Below are 13,193 nucleotides of genomic sequence, written 5' to 3'. Positions count from 1 at the left end.
TGAAACTTTCAAACTCTTATCAGACTTTGATCAGGGTGTGATTTGCGTAACCAACCCCATTCTCTTGGATGAGAGAATACTCAGTCATCTGCACCTGACCCTAGGCTTATGAAAAATTGTTTTTTTGGGTGGTGGTGGTAAGGTGCGTGTGGATCTATGGTTGATCACATCCCTTGCACTTCCAAGGAACTATACAATAGGTCATGATCATGATCTTGATATCTCTTTAAAACTACAGCTTTAAAGGGGTTGTCCTGTGAAAATAAGTTAAACCTATCCACAAGTTAAATCTATGCTGGGACCTAGAATGGGGTGGCAGTGCGCGTGCATGAGCACTTTATTCCCCAAGAGGCTGCAGATTGCTGTGCTCAGCTTTATCCACCAGCCCCACAGAGAATGGAGCGGTGTTTGGGCATTTGCTACTCCATATTGTAACAGGGATGAAAGTGACTCACTCTGCAGGTCAGCACGGGTGCTTACGGACGGACACCCACCAATCAGCAAGATACCACCTATTTACTGGTCACTGAACAACCTCTAAGTCCCAAATTCACATTAAAAATAACATGAGCCAAACTGGCCAATATAGTAGACATCAGTTGACAGTCTGATGTGGATGGGGGCTTCCCGACTCTGCCCCGACAGATAATGTCATGGGGAAAGAAAGGTTCCAACATCCAATTCCAAACTACCAGAGGAGTCTGGCAGCGACTATCATAACAAAAAAAAAAAATCTGTGTACAGGGGGAGTCTGGAAAGAAAGCTTTTCAGAAGAATGATTATTCAGCCAATGTGTCTATCTAGGGTCTATGAGGGCATTAGCTTAGCTTTAAAGCTATAGGTGCAATATTCAGGGCAAAGTTCTCATTTCATGTCAGGGAGCATAAAGAAAACGTAACGCTTGGTTCTGTATCTGTGTAGCGCCAGGGGTACCTGTAAGCTGCTGAGAGAACTTAATAGCATAAAGGCCATTACTTCTGGGATTCCCCTCTGGGCCTAATTAGGCTATTGCTTGCCTTTTTGTCACTCCATGTCTGGGGATAATGTGATCACTTGTGCATGAAGACATGTGCAGGTTCCATGTCTGAACTGTGCAGATCTTCAATGATTATTTTTTAAAGTGTCACCTACCTAAAGAATAAGCGATAATTTGTTGATTGTTGGGGGCGCGCCCACTGATCCCAAGAATAAGGATCTACAGAGCCCCGTGTGAATGAGCAGTGGCCGTCATGCCCTCATCACTCCATTTAGTCTTCTATGAGACCACCAGAAAAAGCCACATACAGTCCTCCGCTTTTTTTTTATGGCAGCTCCACCCCACAGAGAAAGAATAGAGAGGTGATGCGCATGCCCGGCATTCCTTTAAAGGGAACCTGTCACCCCCAAAATCGAAGGTGAGCTAAGCCCACCGGCATCAGGGGCTTATCTACAGCATTCTGGAATGTTGTAGATAAGCCCTTGATGTATCCTGAAAGATGAGAAAAAGGAGGTTAGATTATACTCACCTGGGCGGGCGGTCCGAACCCATGGGCATCACGGTCCGGGGCCTCCCATCTTCTTACGATGACGTCCTCTTCTTGTCTTCTCGCTGAGGCTCCGGACCGGACCGGACCGCGACGCCCATCGGATCGGACTGCCTGCCCAGGTGAGTATAATCTGATGTCTTTTTCTCATCTTTCAGGATACATCGGGGGCTTATCTACAGCATTCCAGAATGCTGTGGATAAGCCCCTGATGCTGGTGGGCTTAGCTCACCTTCGATTTTGGGGGTGACAGGTTCCCTTTAAGGCCCCCATGAACATGGTAACACAAAACCCATAAATTTAAACATATAAAAACACAGACACCAAATATGGATAAATAATGGCCGTGGTGTTTTATTCAGGGTAACCATAAAATTCTTTGCAATAAATAAATAATTCCAATAACCGTTTACCAATAAATTGACCATACCAAACCAATCCACCCAATTAAATTGGGCGATTTTCCCTCGAATATAACACACAACATAAAATTAAGGGGGGGGGCTCGATCTTCTTTCTTCAAAAGTGACTGAGGTAAACTGGGCAACCTTAAGCTATTTATAGAAATAATTTTCCCGGTCATTTTATGAATAGACCAATCAGGTGAAGCCAAAAAAGCGCCATAAAAACTGGTAATAACCAGTCAAAACCAGCTCGTGTCCTCACAGCTTTACTCAAAAGTATAATAAGACCATATATGGTCAAGATAGGAAATAAAAATAAACTAAAGGCAAATAGGACCAAAACAATAAGAGCAAGATTAATTACCATAAAATCAGGGTCTGTGTTCCCATGAGACCCCCCCACATTAGATTCGGGGGGGGGGGGCTACCATTAGACTGAAGTCTGCCTTATCTACAGATATCGTCAGCCGAACAAGCGTTACTCGTCTCTGCTACCGCCTGGGCCACAGTTCCTGAGCAGACATAGATCTGTAAGCATTTCTCCTAGAAAACCTTATGAGGTTATGCGAAATTTACAGGAAGATGCCGTGATTGTAAGTTGCTGAGTGGCAATTTCTATAGACCAAAGCAAAAACAGTCCTAAAAATTCGCTTTTATTATTTACCACTACAAAGCTCAAAAATATAAAAACACACACATTGGTGAGTGGATCAGACAGAGGTATTAAATATTCATAAACCAGGTTAAAATTATTAATTTGAGAAAAAAGTCTAGAGGAACAGGTAGCGGATACTCCGTTTCAGCTGTGTATATGAGGGGTCTATTAAAACTCCTAACATATGTTTAATCATTTGGTCTATATACTGCATACCTCAATGTATTCTTCATTTGTTTGTTTTTTTGCCTGGGTGGCATTTTCACAATGCACAAGGTATCGGAAATGTAATTTGTGGTTTAAGGAACTTGATCGGTCCACTTTTAACATCCATAAAGCAGGGCACTCGCTATTTGTAATAATAAATGGCTCATCATTTACCTGCATAGTTTTCTAAAACGAATAGATGTGATTTTGCTGGCATTCGTAGAAATCTCACACCGCCCAGGATTATATACCGTGATCAGCATTGTCCGTTGGGCTCGGCAGCAGTTTTCAGTCTGGAGCCCAAATATTCCCTCATCTAATCACTTGGGATTCCCTTGTGTAAATGTGATTCATTTGCACTGCAATACATTTGTAAGATGTGAGAAAGTATTACCTGTGTAAGAATACTGAACGAGGGCCCAAAGAGCGTTGGGTTCGACACCTTCCATTTTAATTTCCTCCTGCTTGGCTTCTCTGACATCACTGGTGAACATGGCTGCAAAGTAATCCGACACGGAGGACAGTACCAGCCTGAGAGGATATCATAAGGATTAATAAAATATACATACATACATACACATACATATACATACACACACACACACACACACACTTATACATATACACACACATTGTCATAATCCCACTGTAGAGAAGAGTAATATTGCCATAATCTCATTACTGCTCAATTAGTGCCTGTAGCAAAGCCAGGTAGCCTAGGGTTAAAGCCTAGCTCTCCAGGTTCAGAGTAGATCACTTGGCTAGCTCTGCTTATAACCAGGCTACCTGCTGTTCTTAGTCATTCAGCTCAGGGAAGCTGACCAGAGTGGATGTGTCTTGGCTTAAGAGAGCGACAGGCCAGAAACCCTCTCTGAGAGGAGACTGTACAGGCCATGTACAGAGAACCGCAAGAATCAGCAGCTTTTTTGACCGACCCAGGGCTAGCTGGGACTACCTCAGAGGTGTATGAGTAGCCAGGGTCTGTGCTGTTTAGTTAGCACCTGGACAAGGCCGGGGATTTATGTTTATGAGCTTGTTTTGGTGCTGTGTGGAAAGCAATAAAAGCTGCACGCGTTTGGAGCAAAACTGCATTGCCAGTGTGAACGCTACCAGAGAGCAAATACCTACATGGCTTACATAAGAAACACAAAAGATAATGGCAGTTAACCACGTCATGACCTATAATGTATATGGAATGCCCACCAAGGCCGTGGGGTACTCGGTACCGGGTCGGGTACTTGGTACCGGGTCTGGTACTTAAAGGGATGTGTCACAGGGGTGGCGACTCGGTCCGTGGCCCTGGGCGCCCATGTAAAAGGGATGGTCTTTAAAGGGGTTTGAAATAAAAAGTTTGTGTTCGTGACGCCACCTGTAGTATTCTACCTGCTAAAAGGGGTCAGCTGGGGTGATGGTATGAGAGCCAAGATGGTATAAATTCCCACAGGTGAAGTTGGGTCCCCAGGGTTCCCGGGTTTGCAGTCTCTTTACCAGGTTTACTGAAAACCTCAGGCAGCCACAGTCCAGGGCATCAGATCACAGGTACAGGCAGGGTCCGGCCGGCTTGGAAGCGAGTTCAGAGTCCCCTTTACCAGGTGGAGTTAAAAGCCTTCCTACTAGCGTGGTGGTGTAGTCCCTTGCTGCCTTTGGCTTCTGTCAAGGTCCTCACAGTTCTCTCTGTCCTCATTAAAGGGTAGGACAGTAACCTGTATGACAGGTGGCTCGAACCTTTTTAAAGGGTCTCTATCACGAACCGGTGTCTGCGCTCTGCAGGGAGGTAGCTCAGTAGTAGCTATTCTCCCAAGTTCTTAGGCCACGTTCACACGCTGCGGGTTCCTCTGCGGGTTAATCCCGCAGCAGAATTGAAAATCTGCAGGGCAAAACCGCTGCGGTTATCCCTGCAGATTTATCGCGGTTTGTTCCGCGGTTTCCGCTGTGGGATTACTGCTGTACTATTGATGCTGTATATGCAGCAATATGCAGCATCAATAGTAATGTAAAAAATAATAAAAATTGGCTATACTCACCCTCTGACGTCGCGATCTCCCCGGCGCTGCAAGCGGCTGTGCCGACAAGGACCTTCGTGACGTCACGGTCATGTGACCGCGGCGTCATCACGGTCATGTGACCGCGACGTCACCACAGGTCCTGTTCGGCACAGCAACTGAGACCGGACGCCGCGGGCAGCGCAGAGAGGTGAGTATAGCATTATTTTTTATTTTAATTCTTTTTTTTACACCCAAATATGGTTCCCAGGGCCTGGAGGAGAGTCTCCTCTCCTGCACCCCGGGTACCATCGGCACATTATCCGCTTAACTTCCTGCAACGTGGGCACAGCCCCATGCGGGAAGTTAGCGGTTCAATGCATTTCTATGGGTGCAGAATCGCTGCGATTCTGCACCAAGAAGTGACATGGTCCTTCTTTTTTTCTGCAGAAAATCCGCGCGGATTTTCCACAGAAAAAAAGGATCATCGGCACAGCGGGTTTTGTTTTCCATTAGGTTACATTGTACTGTAACCTACATGGAAAAAGGATGCAAAACCCGCAGCGTGTGAACATAGCCTTACTCTCCTGTGCTCCGCTCTCCTGCACGCTCTCTACAATGTGTTCTTCTTCTGTATTATCTCTGTCCAGGAGCAGCAGCACACTCTTGGCTGCACGGCCCCTTTAGTCCTTCCGACTCTCTCTCTCTCCTCTCTATCTCTGTGACAGGAACTGACCGACTTTCCCTCCAGAAGATCAGAGCTCCCCCTTCTGGCTGGAGAGTGAACATGTTGTATGTTTGTGATTACCTGATAGAGAAGATCTTCCATCGCTTCCAAAGCTGACATCAATCTCACCGTGAGGAAAGCAACGTCACTGACAACCAGGACCCTGCGGTGTCACATATAGGTACGTCATAAATCATGTATCCCCCTTTGATGCTGTCTCCGGCACATCTTTTCCAGCATGTGACCGCTGATTTGATCAGTCGGTCATGTGTCTGTAAACTATGGCCCAGGGTGGGCTCCCCAGGATACAGCGAGGCCGTGGACATGGAAAGCAGTAAACACTAAACTTGTCAAATTAACTTTTACTGTTAAACTCAGATGCTTCCACAAACCAACAAAATTTAACAGGTTAATTCACACACACCCAGTCAGAACTGACTGGGACCACTGTGATGCGTCACCCAGTAGGCACGGAAATGTCGACTACGTTACTATAATTTGCCGAGTTGTGCAGCCGCCCAGTGCGGTTACCGAGCATTTACCTGGAAAACTGGAACAATCAAATGAATGCCAGGAATGGACTATTGGTGATGCAGCACAGCAGCTTACAAACTTAACAAGATGACTAAACCCCCTAAGTAGATCCCAGTTATTGAATTATACACCGTCGTGTTCACTTTAAGGACCATGTAAGTGCAATGAGTCGCTCCTCGGATCACCTCTGTATACTTCGGTAGATCCCCTTTAATGGTGTAGTTTCTGTAATAGACTGCAGGAGACCCTCGTACTTTGCAGATCTACTCTGAGCGCCGCCCTGTGGCCGGCCTTCATAGCAGATGATGATTTTTGTTACACATAAAAGGGCCAAAGCCCTGCTATGTGTAACACAAGCGATCAGAATATCGCAGTTTCAAGTCTCCTAAGGCTATTGAAGCAAGTAAAAAAAAAAAAATGTATGAATGTATGTATGTATGTATGTATGTATGTATGTATGAATGAATGAATGAATGAATGAATGAATGAATGTATGTATGTATGTATGTATGTATGTATGTGTATAAATATATTTATTATAGTATATATACTAGATGGTGGCCCGATTCTAACGCATCGGGTATTCTAGAATATGTATGTAGTTTATTTATGAAGATTTCCACGTAGTATGTCGCACAGCCACGTAGTATATAGCACAGCCCACGCAGTATATAACACAGCCCACGCAGTATATAACACAGCCCACGCAGTGTATAACACAGCCCACGCAGTATATAACACAGCCCACGCAGTATATAACACAGCCCACGCAGTATATAACACAGCCCACGCAGTATATAACACAGCCCACGCAGTATATAACACAGCCCACGCAGTATATAACACAGCCCACGCAGTATATAACACAGCCCACGCAGTATATAACACAGCCCACGCAGTATATAACACAGCCCACGCAGTATATAACACAGCCCACGCAGTATATAACACAGCCCACGCAGTATATAACACAGCCCACGCAGTATATAACACAGCCCACGCAGTATATAACACAGCCCACGCAGTATATAACACAGCCCACGCAGTATATAACACAGCCCACGCAGTATATAACACAGCCCACGCAGTATATAACACAGCCCACGCAGTATATAACACAGCCCACGCAGTATATAACACAGCCCACGCAGTATATAACACAGCCCACGCAGTATATAACACAGCCCACGCAGTATATAACACAGCCCACGCAGTATATAACACAGCCCACGCAGTATATAAACAGGCCCACGCAGTATATAAACAGGCCCACGCAGTATATAACACAGCCCACGCAGTATATAACACAGCCCACGCAGTATATAGCAATGTGGGCACCATATCCCTGTTAAAAAAAACATTAAAATAAAAGATGGTGATATACTCACCTTCCGTCGGCCCCTGGATCCAGCCCAGGCGTTTAGCGATGCTCCTGGCGACGCTCCGTTTCCAGTAATGCTTTGCGGCAATAACAAGTGATGATGTAGCGGTCTCGGTCTACGTCATCTCCGGTCATTGCTGCAATGCATTCTTGGGACCAGAACGTTGCGAGGAGTGGGACAGGTGGGACATTAATTTTCCCCCAGTATTGGCACTTACCTGTGTGCGGGAATTCTCCGATCGCCTGCGATCAGGACAACATCACAAAGTTGCTTGTGCTGCAAGTAGTTTTCCATCCTCTTAATCGTCTGCTCAGCATGGTTGAGAGACTGGAAGAACTCATCTGGGGCACAGGACTCCATCGTGTGGACGGAAGATAACGTCTGGCTGCTGTTTGAGGTCCTGTTGGCAGCAAAAGGAAGATCATTACTGGACTGGCAATACAGCTATATTTAGTAGGATGGTTGTTTAACGAAAATTCACAATAAAAAAAGATGAAAAGTCAGATTTTATGCATTATTGTGGAATTTGTACTGATCTTCGCTGGCAAGAAAAGATAGATAAGGATCTGCATGGAAGATAAATCTGGGAGAATGGGGCTAAAGCTGGAATACATACATTAGATAAATGTCTATAGCACTGAGCAGATCAGTGGTTAGCACTATGACCTTGCAGTGCTGGGGTCCTGGGATCAAATCCCACCAAGGACAACACGTACAAGGAGTTAGTATGTTCTCCCCGTGTTTGTGTGGGTTTCCCCCGGGTTCTCCGGTTTCCTCCCCTGTTCCAAAGACATACTGACAGGGAATGTAGAATGCGAGCCCCAATGGGGACAGTGAGGATGATGTCTGTAAAGTGCTGTGCAATTTAATGCTGCTATATAAGTGAGAGCAATAAATGTCACCAAAGTATCTACATAGCCATCAGTGAATATGCATGGGGCAGCCTGAAGTCCTTTGCAAAGAAAAACATGTAAAACTCGGCAAGATTGTGGCTCAGTGGCGGGAACCTGGTCTTGTATCCCATTCAGCATAACATGGGAATTGCATGTTCTTCCTGTGTTTGTGTGGGTGTTCTACACTTTCCTCCCATACGCCAAAGACATACTGAAATGTTTATCGACTTCCCATGAAAATGGTCCTTGAGTGTTAAGAGATACAGAATTTAGACAGATTCCTAATGGCGACTGAGAGTGATGTCAATTTCTGTAGAACGCTGTTGGATATGTTGATGCTCTCCAAGAAATACTAATATTGAAACGGTTGTCCTATCTGGACCATCACTGCAGATGACAGTAGTTATAAAAAATCGATATTCACTTGGATGACATCCGATTTACAAGGATAGACAGAAAGAAAAAGATGGAGTTTTTTTTCCTTCACCACATCAGAAAATCAGATCGATTTTTTTTGGGATGAGAGAAAAAGGGTCCTTACACACGAGATCATGTGAGCTCACAGCGAGGAGGATCACAACTTTGTGTTATCTTGTTCTACATGCTGGGGTCCAACAGCCCGAAAGTTTGGATTGGACTTTTGCTAGAATGTTGGACCCTTTATGGGGGGAGATTAGGGACACTTCTGGCCATTTTTGATAAATCATCAGGCAGCCCGCTTTAATGGCGACTCCATATAGATAAGCGCAAAGGGAACCGATCTGCATATGACTTGCCTGTGCCCCCTCCTCCCCATGCTATCTACACTACATTACAACCATGTAAGGGGGCTGACAGAGAAGCATTGATAGCCGCAGAAGCCTCCCTCCAATGCTGCGGGAACATGTTTGGACTTTTTTGCGCTGTTGAGCACACACATTTCCCTTCTCGGCGACACATGCGGCTGTCTACAGAAGGTGAGTTTAGAAGATGTGCAGCTTAGAGGGAACGCCAGTTGGCTAGAAGTTCTAGGGGCCCAAAGGAAATGTTTCAACCATGACCCACCATTACCAGCATATGGCTCAGGTGAACATCCGCTAGTGACAACGCTAGGGAGTACAACAATGATCTGTTCTCCATCTTAAAATATTTATATAAATGACAATATAGCTATAAAATTAATTTTGTGTTTATACCATATCTCTAAATACCACAGAAACCAAATAATACGATTATGTAAGGATCATAAAAGTACCACCATATTGTTAATTAACAGATCCTGGCATACCAGAACCAAAAGTTTCCACCATATGAGGACCAAATAATACTGGCAATGGCCACATATTACTGAATAATAATACAAATATTACTAATAACACCACGATATAAGGGACAAATAATGCAAGACCATTTCCACATATAACGACCACATAGTAAGAAAATAATACCAGCACTGACCATTAACAAAAACCACTGTACCAAGATCAATATTACCACCATTCAGTGCCCACAAACCTACAGCGGCATACATGGCAAATTCATAAAACAATTCTGAAGTTTATTAAATACACCAATAATTGATCCATAAAATACGAAGAGATCGTGTCTCATGGTCACGAGAGAGTAGTAGATGATGGAGTCTAAACCAGACTCAAAAGCACAGTACAGGAACCATTAGCCCTAAAAAATAATAAATTATACCAATGGTGAATATCATGTACCTGAATAGTAACCAGATATAATAGTCTAAACATCAATGTGAACAGTAATCTATGACATAACAGATACATTGCAACAGAATAAGCACATAGGGGTGTAATGGACCCCCAATATATTTACTGCACACACACAATTATAGCACTATGGATCCAAGATATAAATCAAAAGAACATGTATATGAAAGCATAGCAATCTTCAGTATTTCCTAAGTAGGGGCATTAACACACCGTCATAGATAAAGTATACATATGTAAATACATGGCTAGCACGTATTCCTATTAATAGCAATTACCTGTGACGGATGTATGAATGGGCGACAGGCAGAGGTTAAGATCGGGCCGGTGAGGATGAGGGTCTCGACGACGCCAGCACAAACTTCAACTGGATGTACGTCCTCAGCCGCACATTCAGCTGAAATGTATTGCAGGACAGAGATACGTCAGGTCCGTGAGCTTCAGAAGAGGATGCTGCGTGGTGTGGGAGTGAAGGGAAGGGGAGTAGAATCATTTTTTTTCTATACATTAAAGAACAGCGCTAAAATGGGAGACATACTGTATACCCCAGTATGGGGAACATACAAACCAGGATAAGGGCCATATATAACAGGATGGGGCCCAGAATAAGGGCCATATATAGCAGGATGGGGCCTAGGATAAGGGACATATATTATATACTAGCTATTGAACCCGTTCTACGCCCGGGTGGCGAGCATTTATATTGGTATATGGTCTCCATCCTGGTATGTGCTGCTCCCATCTTGCTCTCCCATCCTGTCATGTGCTGCTCCATCCTGCGCCCCCATCCTGTCATGTGCTGCTCCATCCTGCGTCCCCATCCTGTCATGTGCTGTTCCATCCTGCGCCCCCATCCTATCATGTGCTGCTCCATCCTGCGTCCCCATCCTGTCATGCGCTCCCATCCTGTGCCCCCATTCTGTTGTAATGTGCTGCACCCATTCTGCCTGTTCCTGTTTCCATTCTGCCATATGTTGCTCCCATCTTTCTCTCTCCGTCTCTACTGCCCGAGGGCGGCTGTGCCGAGTGCGGGCGGCTGTGCCGAGTGCGGGCGGCTGTGCCGAGTGCGGGCGGCTGTGCCGAGTGCGGGCGGCTGTGAGTGGCTGTGCTGAGTGCGGGCGGCTGTGAGTGGCTGTGCTGAGTGCGGGCGGCTGTGCGTGGCTGTGCTGAGTGCGGGCGGCTGTGCTGAGTGCGGGCGGCTGTGCTGAGTGCGGGCGGCTGTGCTGAGTGCGGGCGGCTGTGCTGAGTGCGGGCGGCTGTGCTGAGTGCGGGCGGCTGTGCTGAGTGCGGGCGGCTGTGCTGAGTGCGGGCGGCTGTGAGTGGCTGTGCTGAGTGCGGGCGGCTGTGCTGAGTGCGGGCGGCTGTGCTGAGTGCGGGCGGCTGTGAGGAGTGCGGGCGGCTGTGAGGAGTGCGGGCGGCTGTGAGGAGTGCGGGCGGCTGTGAGGAGTGCGGGCGGCTGTGAGGAGTGCGGGCGGCTGTGAGGAGTGCGGGCGGCTGTGAGGAGTGCGGGCGGCTGTGAGGAGTGCGGGCGGCTGTGAGGAGTGCGGGCGGCTGTGAGGAGTGCGGGCGGCTGTGAGGAGTGCGGGCGGCTGTGAGGAGTGCGGGCGGCTGTGAGGAGTGCGGGCGGCTGTGAGGAGTGCGGGCGGCTGTGAGGAGTGCGGGCGGCTGTGAGTGGCTGTGCCGAGTGCGGGCGGCTGTGAGTGGCTGTGCCGAGTGCGGGCGGCTGTGAGTGGCTGTGCCGAGTGCGGGCGGCTGTGAGTGGCTGTGCCGAGTGCGGGCGGCTGTGAGTGGCTGTGCCGAGTGCGGGCGGCTGTGAGTGGCTGTGCCGAGTGCGGGCGGCTGTGAGTGGCTGTGCCGAGTGCGGGCGGCTGTGAGTGGCTGTGCCGAGTGCGGGCGGCTGTGAGTGGCTGTGCCGAGTGCGGGCGGCTGTGAGTGGCTGTGCCGAGTGCGGGCGGCTGTGAGTGGCTGTGCCGAGTGCGGGCGGCTGTGAGTGGCTGTGCCGAGTGCGGGCGGCTGTGAGTGGCTGTGCCGAGTGCGGGCGGCTGTGAGTGGCTGTGCCGAGTGCGGGCGGCTGTGAGTGGCTGTGCCGAGTGCGGGCGGCTGTGAGTGGCTGTGCCGAGTGCGGGCGGCTGTGAGTGGCTGTGCCGAGTGCGGGCGGCTGTGAGTGGCTGTGCCGAGTGCGGGCGGCTGTGAGTGGCTGTGCCGAGTGCGGGCGGCTGTGAGTGGCTGTGCCGAGTGCGGGCGGCTGTGAGTGGCTGTGCCGAGTGCGGGCGGCTGTGCCGAGTGCGGGCGGCTGTGCCGAGTGCGGGCGGCTGTGCCGAGTGCGGGCGGCTGTGCCGAGTGCGGGCGGCTGTGCCGAGTGCGGGCGGCTGTGCCGAGTGCGGGCGGCTGTGCCGAGTGCGGGCGGCTGTGCCGAGTGCGGGCGGCTGTGCCGAGTGCGGGCGGCTGTGCCGAGTGCGGGCGGCTGTGCCGAGTGCGGGCGGCTGTGCCGAGTGCGGGCGGCTGTGCCGAGTGCGGGCGGCTGTGCGGGAGGCTGTGCCGAGTGCGGGCGGCTGTGCCGAGTGCGGGCGGCTGTGCCGAGTGCGGGCGGCTGTGCCGAGTGCGGGCGGCTGTGAGTGGCTGTGCCGAGTGCGGGCGGCTGTGAGTGGCTGTGCCGAGTGCGGGCGGCTGTGCCAAGTGCGGGCGGCTGTGCCGAGTGCGGGCGGCTGTGAGTGGCTGTGCCGAGTGCGGGCGGCTGTGAGTGGCTGTGCCGAGTGCGGGCGGCTGTGCTGAGTGCGGGCGGCTGTGCCGAGTGCGGGCGGCTGTGCCGAGTGCGGGCGGCTGTGCCGAGTGCGGGCGGCTGTGCTGAGTGCGGGCGGCTGTGCCGAGTGCGGGCGGCTGTGCCGAGTGCGGGAGGCTGTGCCGAGTGCGGGCAGCTGTGCCGAGTGCGGGCGGCTGTACCGAGTGCGGGCGGCTGTGAGTGGCTGTGCCGAGTGCGGGCGGCTGTGCTGAGTGCGGGCGGCTGTGCTGAGTGCGGGCGGCTGTGCTGAGTGCGGGCGGCTGTGCTGAGTGCGGGCGGCTGTGCTGAGTGCGGGCGGCTGTGAGTGGCTGTGCCGAGTGCGGGCGGCTGTGAGTGGCTGTGCCGAGTGCGGGCGGCTGTGAGTGGCTGTGCCGAGTGCGGGCGGCTGTGAGTGG

At 49.6% G+C, this 13,193-nt stretch overlaps 1 protein-coding gene across 4 annotated transcripts in view; it reads right to left on the bottom strand.

Moving 5' to 3' along the window:
* Nucleotides 1-13,193, bottom strand: part of KLHL5 (kelch like family member 5) — a 97,127-nt gene that overhangs the window by 31,267 nt on the left and 52,667 nt on the right. For all 4 annotated transcript variants that reach the window (XM_077279888.1, XM_077279890.1, XM_077279889.1 and 1 more), the window contains exons 2-3: nucleotides 7,632-7,814; nucleotides 3,184-3,320 (exon numbers count right to left, since the gene is read on the bottom strand). In XM_077279888.1, coding sequence (XP_077136003.1) covers nucleotides 3,184-3,320; nucleotides 7,632-7,814 — 320 coding nt within the window. The remainder of the gene's footprint in view (nucleotides 1-3,183; nucleotides 3,321-7,631; nucleotides 7,815-13,193) is intronic.

The sequence above is a fragment of the Ranitomeya variabilis genome, chromosome 1 (assembly GCF_051348905.1).
Source record: "Ranitomeya variabilis isolate aRanVar5 chromosome 1, aRanVar5.hap1, whole genome shotgun sequence".
NCBI classification, from domain to species: domain Eukaryota; kingdom Metazoa; phylum Chordata; class Amphibia; order Anura; family Dendrobatidae; genus Ranitomeya; species Ranitomeya variabilis.
This window is presented reverse-complemented; position numbering and strand designations above follow the sequence as displayed.